We start from the raw sequence: 21563 nt of genomic DNA, 5'->3' as shown, positions 1-21563 counted from the left end.
TCACCAGGGAGGCTGCCGGCTGGTGTGTGGATGGTGTGGAGGAATCCGGAGTGGGTCCACCTCTCTAGCGGTAGCAGGGGGGAACTCCCGGTGGGGACTGCTTACACTAGCCTTCTCCCACTGCTCATGGATAGGTGTGATGATTCCAGACACAATACGAGACCGAAGCTCCTCACTGTTCTTGTAGGTCCTGCAGGAAGCAGACGAAGAGTCAACTGCTTGCAGTTGGCTAGGAACCCTGGAAGCGGTATTCTGGCCGCAACGATGGCAGCGGCGGCCCTGAGAGCTCCTGGCGTTGCGCTTGGCCTGTTTATAAGTGGGGGAACAGGCCGCCTGGTGGACCTGGGTGAGGGGGGCAACAGCCCCACGCTGTCTCTGAGATTTGGGCCTAAGCTTCTTAGGCATCTGAGTTGCCCCTCCTCGTTACCACCCCATTAGAAAGAGGTGAGGGTGTAGGGGCACCGAGCCTGGACTGGCTACTCCTCTGTTCTCACCCACCTCACCCCTCCCTCAGCTTCATTGTGTGTTCATCATGTGTCATGGGAAGGGTCATGGAAGGCAAAGGCTCCACGGGGAGGATGAATCAGGTTCCTGGTCCAGGCAGGCAGAGCTCTGGGGGCTCAAGGTCCAGTTCTGTCACTAACTCAGGAGTCCTCGGAAGGCTGCCCCTAACACCTATCCCATCCTGCCTGGGCCTCTTTTTCTTTGCCTGTGAGAGACAAGTGACGTGAGCCACAGCTGAGGTGTGGAGGCAGGCTGAGGTAACAGAATGGGTAGGACTCCAGGCTTCCTAAAACACTGGTATTTTAAAATGAACCACATCCTGCCCATAAGGCAAAGCTCACAAATGTAAAATAACTGAAACCATACAAAGTATGTACTCCAACCATATGGAAGCACAACAGAAATCAAAACAAAAAGTTAACTCTCTAAGTACATGAAAATTAAGCAACATACTTCTAGAAAATCCTTGGATCAAAGTCCCAAAAAAGAAATATATAGCACTGAATTAAAATGAAAATAAAAACATAGGAAAATATGCAGGATATAACTAAAGGATTGCTGAGAAGAAACCTCATAGCACTAAATGCTTACATCAAGAAAGAGGAAGGAACTCAAATCAATAACCAAAATTCTGACCTAAAGAACCTAGAAAAAGAAGAGCAAATTAACCCAAGGCAAGCAGAAGTAATAAAGGTAAGAACATAAGTCAATAAAAAAGAAAAACAATAGAGAAAATGAAACAAAAAGTCAATTCTTAAAAAAAAAAAAAATGAATACAATTGACCAACTTCTAGCAAGACTGACAAATATAAAAAGAGAGAGGACATAAGTCACCAGTAACAAGAATGAAACAGGAGATATTACAATAGATCTGTAGCCACTGAAAGGATAATAAGAGAATACTAAGAACAACTTAATCCAACAATTCATAATAGACCAATTCTTAAAAACCATAAACTACAACTCAGCCAAAATGAAACAGATACTCTGAATAGTTTCATTAAAGAAACTGAATTACACTTAACATTCTAAAAACAAAAAACAAAAAACAAAAATCTCCAGCCTCAGATTGTTTCAGGGAGAATTCTATCAAACATTTAAAGAAGAATTAACATCAATTTTACCATCACTTCTAGAAAATATACGAGGAGGGAATACTTTCCAACCCCTTTCATGGGACCAGTATTACTCTGGTATCAAAACCAGGCAAAGACCATACAAAAAATAAATAAATAAATACAGACTATTATATCCTATGAACTTACACACATAAAAAAACATCCTCAATAAAATAAGAGCAAATTGAATTTAAAAATGTATAAAAAGAATTATATACCATGACCAAGTATGACTTGTTCTAGGTATGCAAGACTGGTTAGTAGTCACAAATCAATCAATGTAATGTACCATATCAATAAGCTATGGAAGAAAAATCATATGATCATATCAATTGATACAGAAAAAAGCTTTTGACAAAATCCAACATGATAAATCCATTCAAGATTAAAAACTCTCAACAAACTAAGAATAAAGGGGAACTTCTTTAATCTGATAAAGAACATTTACAAAAAACCTACCCATAACAATAGACTTTACTGTGAAAGACTGCTTTGCCCCTAAGATTGGGAACAAGGCGGTGGTTCACGTCTGCAATCCCAGCACTTTGTGAGGCTAAGATGGGCAGATCACAAGGTCAGGAGATCGAGACCATCTTGGCTAACACAGTGAAACCTGGTCTGTACTAAAAATACAAAAAGTTAGCCAGTCGTGGTGGCATGCGTCTGTAGTCCCAGCTACTCAGGAGGTTGAGGCAGGAGAATCACTTGAACCCAGGAGGCAGAGGTTGTAGTGAGCCAAGATCACGTCATTGCACTCCAGCCTGGGAGACAGAGCGAGACTCTGTCTCAAAAAAAGAAAAAGAAAAAAAGAAAAAGGACGAGACACAGAACCTAGAATAGCTAAAACTATCTTGACGAAGAAAAAGTGGGAGGAATTATTCCACTCAATATTAAGGCCTACAATAATCAATACTGGTAGAGTAATACTGACAGAAGAAGAGACATAGAGATCAATGGAAAAGAACAGAGGATCCAGAGATAGATCCACAGATGTACAGACAACTGATTTTTGACAAAGTTTCAAAAGCAATTCAATGAAGGAATAACAAATGATGTTGGAGCCATTGGACATCCATGGGTAAAGAAAAAAATGAGCCTTGATCTAAATGAGTAAGTAAGCCACTGGACATCCATGGGTAAAAAAATGAGCTGCTTGCCTGCCCAAGCTGGGTGCGGGGGTAAATTCAAATCCTCTTTCCTTTTAATGAGATCAGAGGGAAGCCTCTGATATCCCTAGGCATGTGTAAAATTCAGGCCTGATTAAAAAACCACCAGGTCCTGAAGGAGAGGTTCTCACATAATTTTTAAGCGTTGGCAGAACAACTGCGACAGCCTATCATCTCATCTGACACAGAAAGGGTACAGCAGAATGGAACACAATAGGTTTATATTTCTTAGCAAATCACAGTTTGCTCACTGAGGAGCACAAATTCCTAGAAGAGTCAAGACATGCCACAATGACCTAACAAAGAGGGCTACATGGAGGAGGCTATGGTTGAAAGGCACAGGAGGGAGAGAGGGCCTCTGATCAGGAGGCAGAGCCATACCTCAGCTTTCACCGCCCATTTCCACGGAGATGATTCCTGGTGATCAGATTTTTTTCCCCTTTGTGTATTTTACTAAGAGCTGGACTAAGCACTAAGCACTCTATGTGCTGACATCTCATTCCATTCTCAGAAAAACCCTGAGGTAGTACTATTGTGTCCCTCATTTCACAGTAATCAAAAAACAAAACAAAACACAACACACATCCTCTCCCTCACACAAAAACCCCTCAAACAAATGTACTTAAAAAACAAATAGACAGGATCACAATTCTCTCTCAGTATTACTGAGCAGACGGAATGCTCTAATGAGCATGAATGGCCAATATGCCTAGGTTCTTCCACAGGTTTTGTCAATTTCTCTCCCAATGGAACTCCAAAGTGAAGAAGTCAAGAGACCATTCTCCAAATGTCCCTCCCTCACCCACTAAGAGGGTTCAGTGTCAGGGTGTGTGCAACACCCAGAGGAGCAGCATTCTGCTGGTCAGGCCTGGCTCATTTCCCCCTTTCCCTGCTTTGTCTAAAGTACGCAAAAGAGACCCAAGCCCTGCCCTCAAGGAGATCACAGGCAAGGGAAGACCAACTCTAAGAAGGCAAATGTAAAATATCTACTGATTGATTAAATGCTTAAAAAATGATGTTTTAAACCAGGGCAACACAGCAAAGACCTCATCTCTACAAAAAATAAAAAACTGGCTGGGCATCATGGCACATGCCTGTAGACCCAATTATTTGGGAGGCTCAGGTGGGAGGGTCACTTGAGCCCAGCAGGTTGAGGCTGCAATGAGTTGATTGTGCCCCTGTACTCCAGCCTGCCTGGGCAACAGAGGGAAACATGTCTCCAAAAAAAATTGTAAAATGTTTTGAAGCTTTAAGCCTGGGGGCCAGAGGAAGCTTCTCTAAGGAACTGACATTTAAATTGGTAACCAAACGATAAACAGGAGTTGGCTACATGAGATCAAGGAGAGCACTTTATGCAGAGGGAAGCAGTCTGAAGAGGGCAGAATGACACTGTGGCTGAAGCACAGGGATGTGGGGAAGGCCGTACAAGGTGAGATTGAAGGGGTGAATGCTAGGCTTTAAGGCCTCATCAAGGATTGTGTTCTTTATCCTAAGAGCAATGAGCATTCCCTGAAGCCTTTTAATGGTGGTAAAATATGCATAAAATTTATCATCTTAACCATTTTTAAGTGTTCAGTAGTGTTAAGTACATTAACATTGTTGTGCAATCACCTACCATCCACCTCCAGATCTCTTTTCATTTTGCAAAACAAACTCTGTACCCATTAATTCCTAACTCCCCTCCCCATTCCCCTCTTGCCCCAGTACCTGGCAACCACAATCTACTTTCTGTCTCTATAAATTTGACTAATCTAGGTACCTTTTATAGAATCATACAGAATTTGTCCTTTTGTGAATGGCTTATTTCATTTAGCATAATGTCTTCAAGGTTTGTCCATGTTGTAGCATGGGCCAGAATTTCCTTCCTTTTTAAACCTGAATAATATTCTACTGTATTTACATACTACATTTTGTTTATCCATTCATCTGTCAATGGACAGCCAGGTTGCTTTCACCTTTTGGCTACTGTGAATAATGCTTCTATGAAGATGTGTGTACAAATATCTTTTCAAGACCTAGTTTCAATTCTTTTGGGTATATGCCCAGAAGCGGACATGCAGGATTATACAGTAATTTTTTGAAGAACTGTCATATTGTTTTCCATAGTGGCTGCACCATTTTACATTCCCAAGAGTGCACAAGGGTTCCAATTTCTCCACATCCTTGACAACGCTTGTTTATTTTCTGGTTATTTTGATAGTACTCATCCTAATGGGTGTGAAGTGGCATCACTGAAGGGTTTTAAACCCGAGTTGTAACCATGATCTGATCTATGTCTGAAACAGATTGGTCAGACTGCTATGAGGGAAATACACTGGAGGGTGGCATGCAGGAGGGGAATATGTAAAAGATCTCCTCACACAGAAGCTGCGTGGAAGAGGGGAGGAGAAATGAGGAGTGGCCAGAATGTGGAGGCCAGTGGTTTGAAATTCTGTGAGGACTGGAATAGGTTCAAACAGGGTATTGCTGATTAGATGCTATTAAATGCAACAGAGTTTCTGGGTAGTTCTGAGGTTCAGTTAAGGTTTCATAATTGTGCATTTATAGTGATGCCAAGCTTACTCTAAAACCCTGAGGATGGCTGGGCATGGTGGCTCACACCCGTAATCCCAACACTTTGGGAGGATCACTTGAGCGGGTGGAACACTTGAGGTCAGGCGTTTGAGACCAGCCTGGTCAACAGCAAAACTCTATCTCTATTAAAAACGCAAAAATTATCTGGGTGTGGTGGTGCACACCTGTAATCCCAGTTACTCGGGAAGCTGAGGCACAAGAATTGCTTGAATTGTCACACTGTACTCCAGCCTGGGTGACAGTGCTAGACTCCATCTCAAAAAAATAAAATAAAATAAAAAATAAAATCCTGCGGTGGTCAATGAAGATGGGGGAAAATTCCCTATAATGGAATAAAGCAGACATAAATCAGCTTAACTATCTATAAAACAGATAACTTCATTATATTGATTTAAAAAACAAGCACTAATCTAAGTACCTTTGGAAGACACTACTCTGCCTACATCTTTTGTGGGACATAGGTAAAAGACAAAAAGAACTGAAAATAAATCATTTGGAACTTTACTTAGTAGGTTTGTTCTTGGTAGGCACTGATGTCATTCAGAAAATATTTGTGTGTATTCTGGGATCAAGTAAATAAGTAAATATGTTGATGCTGTTGGGAATCAGGGTTCTCACCACAGGAGAAGGGACATATAAGTACGGAATAAGAGAAAAAGAATCCTGTAGTGTTATATTAAAAACAGAGGTGGCAATTTAAACTCATAAGGAAAAATTTTCCTAGTTCTATCTGCTGAAAAGGCCTAGAATGTACTACTGTATGATACCAACTATATGACACTCTAGAAAAGGCAAAACTATGGAGACAGTAAAAAGATCAGTGGTTGCCAGGAGTTAGTGAAAAGGGAGTGAAGAATAGGAGGAGCACAGATTTTTAGGGTAGTCAAACTATTCTGTGTGATACTAATGGTAGACACACATTCTCATCTATTTGTCAAAACCCACAGACTGCACAACAGCAGGCTTGAGCCCTAATAATGATGTGTCAATGTAGACTCATCAGTTGTAAGGAGTGTATCACTATGTATGGGATATTGACACAGGGAAGCTATAAGCTGTGGGTGTATGGGACCAGGAGGTAATATGGGAACGCTCTGCACTTTCTGCTCAATTTTGCTTGTACCTAAAACGACCCTGAAGAAAATAATTTTTTTTTTTTTAAGTTGGAGATTGGGGTTGGGGACCCAATGGGGTACACATTCTCCCAGGAGTCTGCTCTGGCTGAATGAGTTGGCCTGGCTCCACCTCTACTCTGCAGCCACCACAACACTTGTGGACTCCTGATTGCATTATCTTGTCTCATGTGGCATTTCCTATGTGAGTGTCCTCTTCAAATACATAAAAAACAGAAAAGAAAATTAGGAAGTTGTGCCCAGAAATAAAAGGTTCTTCCATCCACCTTCCTGAATTTTCTGGAGACATCTACCCTATTCCTTATATCTTGCCATTGGTTCTCTCTTTTCCAGGGAAGAGACATCATTTAGAAGTACCTGTGGAAGTCACCCAGGTGTTCTGCATCGATATAATCATCCAAGTTCAGGGTCAAGTCTGCCACTTGCTGTGAGCCATATTCCTAGATGAGTGAAAATAGAAAGTGAGAGACTGGGATATTTCTAGGCTAAGCGTGGGAGGGTGGAGGGAGAGTAACAGAGTCTTCAACCTAAAGAAATATTCACATATGTCCACAAAGACATATATAAGGACTGTTTATATAAAATACCTTCCTAAGGCTTAGAGACTTCTTTGATTTAGGAATACTGCCTTTCCAAGGCAGAGGCTAAAACACCTACTTCCCAGGCTCTTTCGCAAAAGGGCTCAGGCATGGTAACTGAGGTGTTGAACTGATGCATCAACTTTGAGTTGGAGGTGAGCAACATGAAGAGGCAGACCCAGCAAGGGGCAGATATCTTGTTAATGAGGGTAGCAGCAGAGGCCAAGGAGTCATATCAGCAGCTTAACAGAAGGGTGCACCAGGGCAGACAGAATCAGCCAGTACCTAATACTGGGCAGTGTTGGTGGCAGCAGCGGTTTCCGGGGCATGATTTGGGACACTGCTTCTGGAAACCTAGCCTTAAACCTGTTTCAATGAGCTATCCTGGTTCTTTTCGTTTTGTTTTGTTTGTTTTGAGATAGAGGCTTGCTCTATCGCCCAGGCTGGAGTTCAGTGGTGCAATCTCGGCTCACAGTAAACTCTGTCTCTTGGGTTCAAGGGATTCTCCTACCTCAGCCTCCCAAGTAGCTGGGATTACAGGCACCCACCACCATGCCTGGCTAATTTTTAAAAATATTTCTAGTAGAGACAGGGTTTCACCACATTGACCAGGCTGGTCTCAAACTCCTGACTTCAAGTGATCCACCTGCCTTAGCCTCCCAAAGTGTTGGGATTATAGTGTGAGCCACTGCGCCTGGGTGATCCTGGTTCTTTTAATAAACCCTTTTTGATTAAACTAACCCAAGAGGTTTTTGTTGTTTGAAACCAAGAACCCTATCTGACACAAGATCTAAATGTTCATCAAAAGGGAAAGGAATAAAGAAATTATGGTGCCATGAGAAACTACATAACAGTTAAAACAAATAAGGTACATCTACATGTATTTCCATGTCAAGACCTCCAAAACATCGAGTGAAAAAAAGGCAAAGTGCAGTATAATACATAGAGCAGGATACTTCCACATGGTCACACACAAACCACTAAGACAAAAGTTAACAAAAAGAAAGTCACTGTCCTTGTGGCACATACAGTCCCATGGCAGAATAAAAGCAAAGCACAAATAACTACACAATTACAAGCTGCAATGAGTGTCAGGCAGGAAAATAAAATGATGGTGTAGAGAGACATAATTTAGATTTTTTTGGCAGTAGGAATGGGAGTGGGTAGTCAGAACTGAACTTTTTGAGGAAGTCAAACATGAAAGAGAATTGTCCAGGCTGAAGGAATGGTGGAGGGCTGTGAGAGGGGCAGATGGGGGAGGGGAAGAGCCTTCCAGCATAGGAAATATAAAGTGCAAGGGCTCCAAGGCAGCAAAGAATTCAATTTATTTAAGGAACTGAAGTAGCCCACTGGAGTTACCTAAGTTTTTTCCTTCTATCTTGTCACTGAACAGATTTACTTTATTTAACCATTTCCCTGTTGAGAGAAAGCCACTCCTTCTTAATTCCAGGTGGTAAATATCTTTGTGTACAAATATTTTTTATACTTAGGGTTCTCACCTTAAGATAAATTTCCAGAAGTGGGATCACCGGGTAAGGGCTACACGAACATTGGAGCTCTGGATCCAGACTGTTAAATGGGTTTCAAAACAGCCATTCCCATCCTCATCTCATCAGCAGACTTACGTGTCTCAGAGACTCACCAGCACATTGAGGATCATGCTGCTCTCCACGGTGATGGCTTTCACAAGGAGCTTTCTGGACCCATCCTTATACTCATACCGGAGGACATACAGGTCCTTATTGTTGTTCCACCCAGCTGGCAGCAGTTCTGACTTCTTATCATTGGGACCCGGCTGGGAAGACACCACAGTTGAGAGGAGAAAGATCATGACCTCAAAACACAGAATTATAAAGAACCTCACAAGATAAGCTAATCTTACCCGCCTCACTTCACAGATGAAGATGTGGAGGTCAAGAGAAATGACTTGCCCAAGATCCTACAGCGAGAGAGAGGTCTAGGGCCCAGGTCTCTGGGCTTCTGTTCTACTGTGCTCTCCCTCATATTGAGCTACCTTTCTGACACAGCATTGGAACCTGTCAAGAATCTGCAGTGTTGGTTTAATAATCATCTCTTCCCCATCCCTCTGCTAAGAATAAAGCCAGTCACCTTGAGGATCACTGAGAAGTTCTAAGTAGTGTTTTTCAAAGTTTGGACCTTAGGCTAACTACAATAGATTACCAAGGTGTTGACTAAAAACACAGATCCTAATACACCCTAACTGACTGCAGTGATGTACAAAAATTATAATTTCATAGTACACAAAATGCAGCATATGTACAAATAACAAAGAATTATAAAATGTCTCTACCACCAGCTTAAGAAATAGAACATCAGCAATACTGCTAAAGCCTTGGGTAGCAAACTCCAATAAATGTCCCTCCTTCCCCTTCAAGGGTAATCACCACTCTTAAACAATTTCTTTACTTTTCCCTAGAGTTATATTACTCTACATGCAACCACAAAAATATATTGTTTCAAATATTTTTGAATTTTAAATAAACAGCATCACTTCTGTCATTTGCCTTTTTTATTCGATATTGTTTTTGGAAAGGCATCCATGTCAATGCATTTAACTACAGCTGATTCACATTCACAGCTATACAGCATTCTGTATGACTATGCTGCAATTTATACATGTACTTGTTGATGGTGATTTGGAGTATTTCCCAGCTTATTTGTTTTGCTATTATGAACAATGCTGCTATGAACATTCTTGTACACATCTGATACATACATGGATAAATTTCTATAGAGTATGCATGGAGGAAAAGCTTTTAATTTACAAGATAAAGTCAAGTTGTTTTCTAAAGAGTTACTGATTTATACTCCCACTAGCAATGTATGAAAGCTCCTGTTGCTCCGTGTAGTTGGCAACATTGCTATTGTTGCTTGCCAATCTAGTAGGGGTAAAATGCTTGCCATTTTCATGCTTGTCAGCCTGGTGGGTGTAAAATACATCTTTTATTGTGAGTTGTGATGTCTTCCTTTTTTCTTTTTAACAAATCCTAAGACTTTCCATACTAAAGTTTGAGAAATAGTTCTCAAATTATTTCTACAGGAAAAATAATATAGTGATTTCCAGGTGGGGAAGATTTCTTAAACAAGATTCATAAAAGAAAAAAAATGCTGCCTTTGACATTGTTTGTAACTGAAAGCTTCTGTTCAACAGAGACACTACTAAGTTAATAAGCAGCCACAGGCTAGGAAGACACATTTGCTATGGCTGCAAAGGAAAGAAATTAATAACCTCTACATAAAGGGAATGCCTGGAAAATGAACAATAACAACTGGCAACTCCAAAAAGTGGCAAAAGATACGAACAAGAAAAAGAGTGGTTAATAGTATCTAAAGAGTTATTCAATTTTACTAGCAATCAGAGAAGCAGAACTGAAATAATGAGACACTAAGTTATACGATTCGGACTGTTATTACCCAGTTTTCTACTTTTTGCCAGATGTCTGTGTAGGTGTGGGGAGAATGGGAACCTCTAGTCCCTGCTGGTGGGCATTTAAACTCGTACAGCCCTTTTGGGGAGCAATCTGGCAGTTTTTAGTGCAATTAGGTAAGCCAATATCCTATAATTTAAAATCCCTACTCCCAGAAGAAACCCTGTGCACAGGGTCCATAACAAAGGATCTTCATTATAGCCTTGGCTAAGGTAGCCAAAGTGGAGATAAAATGCAAAATATGCTTACAGTGGAATACTATTTAGCAGTCAGAAGGAACAAACCAGATCTAATGATAGTATTATATATAAAATAAAAAATATGATTTAAAGGAAAGTTCCCCCCAAAATGAGGTTTACACTCCAGTACCTTTATGTAAAAATTTTAAAAAGCACAAAAAAAAGTTAGAATCTTTTTTCATGGATGTGTATTTATATTGCTCACCATGGGTCAGGTGGACTGGGAAGATCTGCAGTCATGAGAATACAGCGGGAGGGAGTGGGACCGGAGATGAAGAAAATGGAAAAGACAAAGGTCCAGCAAAGCAAAACTTCACACACCAAGGACAAGGGGAGACCACACATTGAGAACTGCCGGCCTGTCCTCTTTGGTCACCCCTGGTGCTCAGAAACAAATAAAATTGAGGATGTCACAGCTGGCATGGTTTAAAACCTGGCTGGATGAGGATGAAATTCACAGGCCTGAAGCACAGAAATGAGAGTGAGGAAAAACAAAAATGAAACTAATCAAACCATTCTTCTGAGAAAGAGAAACTATCCCCTCACCCCAAACTGGGTAACTTTCCCAAATATGTTTAGTGCTTAGCATTATGGATTTGTCTACTTTGGAAGCCAGAAATTTGATGACATCCTCATCTTTGCTCTGTCAAAGGCCTTTAAATTTATATTATATCCTCCATGTACAGCATTCAAACCACCACAGTTCTCTCTTGGAATATAAACAATTTGGTCTGCTCACCTCCCCATCACCTTTGGCTTCCAGAGTTACAGAAAATCCCTGAAGTCAGGTGAAACTGCTGTCTCTAACTGCTGTGCAACTGATGTTTCCCAGTAAACAGAGGACAGACCCTGGGGATATCAGGTCAAACATGGCATGCAACTGCCCTGTAAACCCTGACATCAAATATCAAGAGTCCCAGAAAGCCACAGTTGGAAAGTAGCCTAAGTACACAGTCACATGGTTTAACTTCCTCTGATGAAAAATCAAAGGCCTGAGGCTGAGTGCAGTGGCTCATGCCTGTAATCCCACCCCTTTGGGAGGCAGAGGCAGGCAGATCACTGGAAGTCAGGAGTTTGAGACCAGCCTGGACAACATGGTGAAACCCCATCTCTATTAAAAATACAAAATAAAATTAGCCAGGCATGGTGGCGGGGACCTATAATCCCAGCTACTGGGGAGGCTGAGGCAGGAGAATTGCTTAAACTCAGGAGGCAGAGGTTGCAGTGAGCCAAGATTGCACCACTGCCCTCTAGCCTGAGAGTGAGACTCCACCTTGAAAAAAAAAAAAGAAAGACAATTCTAAGGCCTGAGAGGGTCAGAGAGCTGACCAAGGTCTCAGCAAGTCAGCTGTAGGGTTGTACTTGGAATTCAGAGCTCCTGATTGCCCCAGGCTATGGCTAGAGAAGGTTTTCCCCAGCCAGGTCCATAAGATGGCCCTAAAAGAATAAAGATAACTGTCTTCCTAGGTAAAATCCTGGCACTGGAAGCGTTCTTTAATGGTCATGAGTTTGACCCAATGCCTCTGAGCTAACATGCACCCAAAGAAACTTAAACAGATCATTTTGGGCATTTTCTCTCTTTCATCACAATCCTTACATTCTCCACAACAGAAAACAAAATTATCTAACTTATGTCGATGACCACCTAAGTCATCCCTTACCTATCCCCTTGCCACCTAAACCACTTGGCAAAGCTGTAAAGTTCTTGCAAGGAGTGGTTCTGACATCAAGAAAGAAATCCAAATTCGAAGATTGGATTTTTGTTGAAGCCAGTGGCTGCATTGGTCTTCTAATCAAGTTTTACGTACACAATTCCCCTATAACAGAGGAGGTAAAACCTAAGAGAAAGCAGACAATCTAGCTTTCCATTTAACTGTCAACTTGTGAAGTCAAGCATACACTCTTGGACCTTCCTCTCGTTATCACCCCCAGAAGGGTGGAAACAGGAGATGGCAGGAGAGGCAACACAAATATCCTCTGAGCTTGGAAAATACAATCGAGTCAGCTGAGTTGGCTGGCCCCAGGCTGAAAAATTAAACCTCCTTTTAAATAAACTAACAGGAAAGATGCCTCTCCAGCTTCCACTCTGAATGAAAGTAGACTCAGCAGAAGTGACAGGAGGACAAGTGCAACCTGAGCCCCACTGGCAATCAAGGAGAAAAGGCAGAGAGAAGCAAAAATACACCACGCTCTAGTTTGCAATCCAAACACCCATTCCTTCAAGAGCATGCAAGATTCAGGAAGAAAGGTGGCAATGCCTTACAAAAACCCCATTCCCCAGGGTCCTGGGCCTCCCCAAAGATTTCTGAAACCAGCATCTTTTTCTGGCCTGCAGAAGCTCAAAAAATAGCACCATGAACAGAGAAAAATCAGATGGACCTTGGGGAATTGGTCAAGGCCTTTTTTTTGGAAAACAACAACAACAACAACAACAACAACAGAAAAAAACAGTATTAAAATGAGATTGTATTCTTTCTGTACATTTCATCCGAAAATTTTGCAGCCTTGAGTGTATGGAAAGGTGATAATGCCAGCTAAAAGAAGGTGTCGACTTATGTGAACTGATGTTCCCAAACTGTCAAAGTGATTCAACAGGATGAGTGAGGGTAAGAATGGTGGGAGCAGATTCACAGCGATTGATATTTATTTGTGGAATGGCAAGAAGAGAAGGGCATCAGGCACACCCTCTAGAACAAGTTCCGGAGCAGAGGTGGACAGGGTTCTGACAGTGTGGCAGAGTAGAAGTAGCTAGTTAGGGGTATGTAAGGGGAGTGAGGTACATGAGAAGGGACAGTGCAGAGCACAGCTGTTCCATCTGAAGGACAAGAGAGCTGAGGGCCAATGGAGGAGCTCCCAGGTCAAAATCAAATCTTACTCCTCTTCTCAGCCCCACTGTCCCCTGCACCATCCCAGATATCAGTTTCTTTGAAGAATCTACGAAAAGCTGAAATAAAATGACTGGGGCAAGTGAAGAGCTGCTCAAGATTAAAAAGCTGGAGTAGGACAAGTGGGGAGACAAGATTTCTGTTAGGGGGACTATGCACTGAAACAGGAGCCTGACACTGAAATGTGTCTCTACCTGGTACTAAGGTCTGAAATGCTGAAAGGCATTTGGAAGGTATGTGGAATGAAGAGCAGCACAAAGAGAAAGGACAGGGACAGATGTGTTTGGGAAGGTGAAATGGTTCCTGCTTCCAGGTGTGTGTGTGTGAAAGGCTGGCTGTTCTTTTCCATCCTCATCTCCAGTCATAGAGCCCATTTGAGAGATGAAGTATGTGTGAGTTTGGAGGTGGGAATGGGGATCCTGAGTGTGTACCTGGGGTCCCAGTGAGATAACTGAGGTCGGGGGCGGGCAGGGGAAGAGCCAGAAATCCCTGACAGTTCTTAGGCTCTGGTTCCCGCTGAAGGAGGTAAAGTGTGAGAGGGGTATCGTGGTCTTGGTCTTTAGTTCTAAGAGACAGAGAGGAATAGGGACAGCAGTGAGGCGGAGGGGAAAGGGGATACTTGCCTAAGTGCTCAGAATGTACAAAACAAGTTTGAAGACAGGTCCCTAAAGCTGTGTCAGGAGAGGAGAATTAAGACTCTATTTGAGAAGCTAAAAAAAATGACTAGAGGAGTTGAGGACTGAAGCAGTCAAAAAGGAGAGGAAGGGTGATGGGGTGGTCTGTTTCCCATGGCTGGTCTTGGTTCTGAGAGTGAGAGAACAGTGACAGTGAGGGGCATGCATGGAGGCAGGCCCAGTTGTCCCAGCAAGCAGATGTCTAGGATGATGTGGATGTGGGGGATGAGGGTCACAGGGAAGAGACAGGAAAGACAGAAGAATGCTAGAGCAAAGAATTAGTGAGGTGGGTTGGGCCCAGCGGTCCTGGAACTCGGTGGGGATGACAACAACGTCCCTAGGTGTAAGAGGTGGAGCCTGGGGATGGGAGTGGAGGGGGCTGGCCCTATGGGGACAGCTATGAGGAGAAAATCTTATATGACTCTCACATCCAGGCTGTATGTGTATACGATTCTAGGGGGGACTGTTTCCTAGAGCTTGAGCTGGGGATGGCAGTAGCGAGTGGACTACGCTGGGCCCTTCAGTAAAGCGTGAAAGGCATGTGAACTCTCTGGGCCCATGCTAAGGGGTGAAAAAAGGGCCGTGGCCTGGGGCTGAGTAGGTCAAAGCTCACTCCCGTACCTGTGCTTGGATCCAGATGTTTGGTGGAGGCTCTAGTGTGGTATGAGGGGGGAACTGAGTCAGTCCCCTCACCCCGAGGCTGGGTGGGAAGGAATTCAGAGGAGATTAGGTGGGTGAGGAGTGCTCTGGGGAGCTAAACTCCTGTCTGGATTCTTTTCCATTCTATGGAATGCTAGGTCCACACAGTCCTGGCCTGAGAGGCTGCCAGGCTGTGTTGAAGCGAGTTTCTGCCCTTGAGTTTACAAATCATGTTGTGCCAGCTGTGCTGTGAGGGACTCTGGGCTGGGTTGGAGCAGGTGAGCAACCTCCAACCCGCAGGTTTTACCAACGCTGTCATGTGCCCCAGGCCCTGCATTGGGAAAGGCGGGGAAATCGGGCGCTCTGGACCAGGCCTCCGGGCCTCTGAGTTTGGACAGAAGACAGTTCCCTCCTCCACCCTGGCCGGCTCCGTGGCGTACCTGGTCACCGACACCCAAGCCGTAGTAGCCGTGTGTCACCATTTCCCAATGCAAGAAGCAGACGAGCGCGTCCTGCGTGCAGGTGATGGCCGGCGCTGCCGATGCGAACAGTACCTCCAGGCCCGCCATGAGCGCCAGCGACTTCGGCGTCTGGAGGAGAGAAGGGGTAGGGGGTAGTGCAGTGAGCCACCTCCGCGGCCGGGGTAGCTATAACTCCGCTTCACTCCTGCGCTAGCTCTGGCAGAGTCTACACCTGAGACCAAGATGGAGACGCCCGGGGGCGGGGCGGGGCGGGGCCGCCGGAAGTAGCCCCAGGAGCGGGCGCAACTGCGTGAGGCGCGCCGGGCTGGCAACGCGAGCGCAGAACTAAAAGGTTCCGCCAGGGACCGCGCGGGGCGAGGCCCCTCAAAGCCGGAACCTGGGTCTTCGCCGCGGCCGACAGGATCGCTTCACGCAAGCACAGCACCCTCCAAGAGGCCACCTTGCTGAAAGCCAGACTTCACATGCACAAAATGGGTTATGCTAGGCCGGGGAAGGGGCTGGGAAATGTGGCTAAAATACATTCTTAATAATCGTTAATACGTACGCAGTGCTTACTACCGGCCACATTATTCTAAATGCTTTACTTGTATTCATTTATTTAATCTTCACAACCCAACTCTATGCAGTTGATATTAACGATTAATGTGCCTCATTGCACAGATGAGGAAACTGAGGCACAGAGGGCTAATTTGACCAAGGTGACAACAGCCAGCCGGTGAATGGCTGAGATGGTTACAGGAACCTAGCAGTCTGGCTTCTAAGATAACATTTATTAAGTGTTTATTGTGTGCTACATCCTGTACTAAAACCTTTACATCACCTTCTCAACAACTCTATGATGTACCATTATTATCCCCATTTTGCAGATGACAAAACGGCTGAGAGTTGAAACCATTTTTCCAAGAAGACACAACTGCTGCCCGCAGAGCTGAAGCTCCTGACCCATTACCAAATTTCAATCATTTGTTTGACTACCCCCTTTATGATTTTTACCACCCATTACGTCAACAAGTTTCATGAAATCCACTTATTGTTTTTACCCAAATAAATTTAGTTTCCCCATCCCAGTCACCAACCTGGTCCAAGCTCCTGTCATCTTTCAGTTGGACGCCTGGCATCAGCCTCGGAACTGCCCCATTCCATTCCTGTCTCTCTCTGTGCTGCACTTCGCAACCAGAGAGATTCTGTTAGAAAACAGGTCAGATCCGCCGGGTGTGGCGGCTCACGCCTGTAATCCCATCACGTTGGGAGGCCGAGGCAGGTGGATCACTTGAGGTCAGGAGTTTGAGACCAGCCTGGCCAACATGGTGAAACCCTGTCTCTACTAAAAATACAAAAATTAGCTGGGCGTGGTGGCGCACGCCTTTAGTCCCAGGTACTCAGGAGGCTGAGGCGTGAGAATCGATGGAACCCGGGAGGTGCAGGTTGCCATGAGCCAAGATCTCACCATTGCACTTCAGCCTGGGCAACAGAGCGATACTCCGTCTCAAAAAAGAAACAAAAAGAAAAAAGAAAACAAGTCAGATCACATCCCTCGGCTCAAAATCTCACAGGGTTCCCATCACGCTCAATGGAAAAGTAAAGTCCTCCCCGTGGTCTGCAGGAACCTGCATGTGGTCTGCCACCTCCTGCCCCAGCCCTGCCAGTCCTGTACCTCTCTGATTCAATCTCCTTCAACTGTCCTCCCATCCCCTTTATACCTGCAATGACCTTGGCTCCCCTTCTCTCACAGCTACATCTGGTCCAACAGCAAAGCTAGTTGACTCCACTCTCAAAATATATTATGAATCTGACCACTTCCCATCACCTTCACTGCTTCCACCCTGGTCTGATCCTCCAGCATCTAGCTTCCCAACCACTTTCCCTCTTTCATGCGTTCTGTTTAGGCCTTTGCATTCCTCTTCCTGGAATGCTCTTTTCCCAAATATCTACGTGTCTTGCTTCTTCATTTCTAGAGGCTCCATCCCTCACTCCTACCATCCTCAATAGAGGGCTTCCCAGACCATTCCATCCAAATAACCTTCTCCAGTCTTTAACCCCTCTCCTGTTTTTTTTTTTTTTTTTCCCTGCAAAGCACTAATCATAACCTGAAACTATATTAGGTATTTATTTCTTTGCTTATTTAATGACTGTCTTTCCACTAGACTGTGACAAAGAAACAGGGAGCATGTCTACTTTGTGCACATATGTACCTGAATGCCATCTGGGATCAATCTATACTTATTGAAAGAAAGAATGAATACTGAATGAAGAAATGAATTCTTGTCCTAGCCCCAACCCAATCAGGCCACTCTTATCTCTTTATAGTTCACCACTCCCTTTGTCAGCTGGTCCTGTGCCTCTCCAAATTTTGTGTTCCTAGAGTTTCCTTGAGACACCCAGATTCTTGAACTCCTTCTGCAGAGATTCTGGATTAGAAGGTCTGAGGAAGAGTGCATGTATGTTGACCACATTCTGGACGACACTAAAGCTGATGGCTGTGGAACTCCTCTCTGAGATGTACTGCCTGTGGCATAAAGCTATTTGCCCTTTCTACTGAGAAGTTCTGCACTTTCGGGCTTCCCTGCTTTTGCTTGTTCTGTCCCTTCTGTTGTGATACCCTTATCCAGTTATGGAAAAGTTCTACAGATTCATTCCATCAATAAACTTTGATAGGCTGGGCTGCCATGAACCATAGTGCAGGGTGTCCACTTAAGGTGCCTACTTAGTGGCAGCCCATTCCTAAGTGCCTAGTGTGGTCCAGACACAGATGAACAGGTTCCTGTCCCTATAGGGCTCACTGTCTAGTGTTTAAAAAAAAAAAAAAAAAAAAGCACTGGTCAGGCACGGTGGCTCACGCCTGTAATCCCAGCACTTTGGGAGGCTGAGGCGGGCAGATCACGAGGTCAGGAGTTCAAGACCAGCTTGGCCAACATGGTGAAACCCTGTCTCTACTAAAAATACAAAAATTAGCCAGGTGTGGTGGCAGGCACCTATAATCTCAGCTACTTGGGAGGCTGAGGCAGGAGAATCACTTGAACCCAGGAGGTGGAGGCTGCAGTGAGCTGAGATCAAGCCACTGCACTCTAGCCTGGGTGACAAAGCGAGACTGTCTTAAAAAAAAAAAAAGTGGATTTAGGAGCAAAAGGTGTTCCACTAAAAGGAAACAGTATGTGCAAAGGCGTGGTGGAATGCAGCTAGCTGTGTGTGATTAGAAGGTCAATGTTGTCTCCTGAGTGAGGTTTCCCTCATCTCTTTGCCCATGATTAATTGCTCTTTCCTCAGTGTGCTTGGCGTCAGTGGGGTACCAAGGGGTGGGCATGGGACAGTGAGAGCTATCAGCCTTAGTCAGGTGGAGAATTTTATCATTGAAGTTGATGTAAATTGCTGGTTCATGATGATAGCAAAAAGTGGACTGACTTTTGGTCTCTTTTATTACTACTTTAAAGTTTTTTACAGCAAATGTACCCACTCCTTGTCTGCACCAGGGCAGGCAGCTCCGTCATCCCCACCCCTTGGTTCAACACTGCTTTGCATACAGTTGGTTGTAGCTGGCATCTTATAGAACGCTGGCTCCCTCTTCTACACCATCATCGCTGTCTTAACGAGTATTATCTCAGAAGCCCATGGTGAGACAGGGATTTGAGTGGTTTATCTGGGAGCTGATTCCAGGAAATAGCAGTGGGGGCAGTGGAGTAGGGAAGTGAGACAGGAAGGAAAGGCAGCCAGCAGAGGGAGTGTGATGAAGCCAGTTACCTCTACGGGCAACTGGACCGCACACCTACCTGGGAACTCTGGGAGGCAGTATGGGGCATGTCTCAGAGCTCTTCCATTTGAGGGCATCTGCCACAGGCTGAGAGCTGCTTCTGGGGTCCTGGAAGGCCCTCAGGCAGAGAGTCGCATAATTTAGAGAAAGCAGTCTGCGTGTAGAGGTGACTGCTGAAGGGTGACGAGGGTGTTGTAGTGCGGACTGCTATGTCCTCCCACACCCCTGACCAGGGGTGAGCCATGCCTTGGAAAGTCTGTAACCCAGCAGCCAGCATGGAATAGGCACTGGCATCAGTGTATTGAAAGAATGGGGTAAACTCTATCTCCTGAACCAGGCTGTGAATCCCGTGAAGGCCAGGACTATGTTCCACCTGTCCTGAACCCCAGGGTCCTCCAGGGATGGGAGCAAATGGGAGGACCTCCTGGGGCTGGTGTGTGTGTGTGTGTGTGTGTGTGTGTGTGTTGCCCCTGATTCATCCAGCACTTTCTGTGGACTTACCTACATCAGCAAGAGTCCCATTCTGCCCTTGTAAGTGCTGTGAGTGGCTGAGAAAGGAAGCAGGTGGCGGGTGCCTCCCTGTCTGGGCCCCCACTACCAAGAGCCCATGCCAGAGATGAGGGCCCGGGATGATAGAAAGAACTTGGCCGGTGGCTGCAGCCACCAGTTCCTGGTTGCCAAGTGACAGCAATGTGGGTATTCCAAGCTCCCTGCCTCCCTGGAAACCATGAAGAACTGAACCAATGGACAGTGCCTAGATGGGCACTGAGGCGAAGTCATTCACTACTGTAATTCTTCCTCGGCCTAGCATCAACCCAACCATATCACCTCCTCCAGGAAGCCCTCCATGATTGATATTGTTCTTTGCTTCTACCAAGTATCTGATATCCAAGACTTCCCAACTTCCCATTCCCCTTGTCAGTGGGGTACCCAGCATATTTGACACCCATAGCAGATACCTCTTTTCTTAAAAAGATGATAATTTTTAGGCCGGACACAGTGGCTTATGCCTGTAATCCCAGCACTTTGGGAGGCCAAGGCAGGTGGATCACAAGGTCAGGAGATAAGACCATCCTGGCTAACATGGTGAAACCCCGTCTCTACTAAAAATACAAAAAAATTAGCCAGGTGTGGTGGCGGGTGCCTGTAATCCCAGCTAGTCGGGCAGCTGAGGCAGGAGAATGGTGTGAACCCGGGAGGCAGAGCTTGCAGTGAGCTGAGATTGCGTCACTCCAGCCTGGGCCACAGAGCAAGACTCTGTCTCAAAAAAAAAAAAAAAAAAAAAAAAAAAGAATTTTTTATGTAACTCTATTAGTTTTTTAAAGTTTTTTTTATTGTGGTAAAATACACATAGCATAAAATTGATCATCGTAATCACTTCAGGTCTACAGTTTAGTGATACTAACCACACTGTTTTCCACGGAGGCTGCACCATTTTACGTTCCCACCAACAGTACAGAAGCATTCCAATTTGTCCACCTTCTCAGCAACACTTGTTATTTTGTTTTTTTTTTGTTTTGTTTTGTTTTGTTTTCATAGTAGCCATTTAGCCATCCTAATGAGTATGAGGTGGTATGTTTTTTATTTTTTAAATAGAGATGGAGTTTTGCCATGTTGCTAAGGCTGGTCTTAAACTCCTGAGCTCAAGCAATCCACCCATCTCAGCCTCCCAAAGTGCTGATATTACAGGCGTGAGCTACCATGGCCAGCCAGTGGTATCTTATTATAATTTTGATTTGCATTTCCCTAATGATTAGGGATGCTGAGCATCTTTTGATGTACTTATTGGCCATTCGTATGACTTAGGAGAATGTTTGTTCAAGTCCTTTGCCCATTTTTTAACTGAGTTGTTTGGTTTTTGTTGTTCAATTTTAGGTGTTCTCTATATATTTTGGATATGATTCCTTTATCAGATACATAATTTGTAAATATTTTCTCCCTTTCTGTGAATTGCCTTTTATTCTGTTGATAGTGTCTATTGATGCACGAAAGCTTTTAATTTTTATAAAGTTCAATTTGCCTGATTTTCCTTTTGCTGCCTGTGCCTTTGATGTCATATCCAAGAAATCACTGCCAAATCCAATGTTGTGAAGAATTTGTCCTACATTTTCTTCCAAGAGTTTTATACTTTTAGGTCTTACATTCAGGTATTTGATCCATCTTGAGTTCATTTTTGTGTGTGGTGTGAGGGAGGGGTCCAGCTTCATTCTTTTTATATGAATATCCAGTTTCCCCAGCATCATTGGTTGAAAAGGCTGTTCTTTCCCTATTGAATGGTCTTGGCGTCCTTGTTGAAAATCATTTGACCATACATGTGAAGGTTCATTTCTGGGCTCTCTATTCTGTTCCATTGGTGTATATGTCTGTCTTTATGCCA

General features: G+C 44.2%; 1 protein-coding gene and 1 long non-coding RNA gene across 4 annotated transcripts in view; one reads left to right on the top strand and one right to left on the bottom strand.

Annotated features, from left to right (window-relative positions):
• The window catches only part of LOC105496119 (proteasome inhibitor subunit 1), a 46898-nt gene extending 27055 nt beyond the window's left edge, over positions 1 to 19843 (bottom strand). The window contains exons 1-5 of one of the 3 annotated variants that reach the window (XM_011766234.3): positions 19688 to 19843; positions 15400 to 15549; positions 8716 to 8868; positions 6853 to 6935; positions 5 to 190 (exon numbers count right to left, since the gene is read on the bottom strand). In XM_011766234.3, the coding sequence (XP_011764536.1) occupies positions 5 to 190; positions 6853 to 6935; positions 8716 to 8868; positions 15400 to 15528 (551 nt within the window). In that variant the 5' untranslated portion in view covers positions 15529 to 15549; positions 19688 to 19843. Of the gene's footprint in view, positions 1 to 4; positions 191 to 6852; positions 6936 to 8715; positions 8869 to 15399; positions 15693 to 19687 lie in introns of those variants that run through there. The other 2 variants (XM_011766233.3, XM_011766235.2) reach the window with 2 other exon arrangements.
• On the top strand, positions 4106 to 8699 carry LOC139358486 (uncharacterized). Its single transcript, XR_011613444.1, has 3 exons — positions 4106 to 4217; positions 6829 to 6956; positions 8564 to 8699. It is a non-coding gene; the product is annotated as an uncharacterized lncRNA (long non-coding RNA).
• Positions 19844 to 21563: the final 1720 nt, after the last annotated feature.

The sequence above is a fragment of the Macaca nemestrina genome, chromosome 15, assembly GCF_043159975.1.
Source record: "Macaca nemestrina isolate mMacNem1 chromosome 15, mMacNem.hap1, whole genome shotgun sequence".
Taxonomy (NCBI): domain Eukaryota; kingdom Metazoa; phylum Chordata; class Mammalia; order Primates; family Cercopithecidae; genus Macaca; species Macaca nemestrina.
The sequence above is the reverse complement of the archived record's forward strand: the minus strand, read 5'-3'. Positions and strand labels throughout refer to the sequence as shown.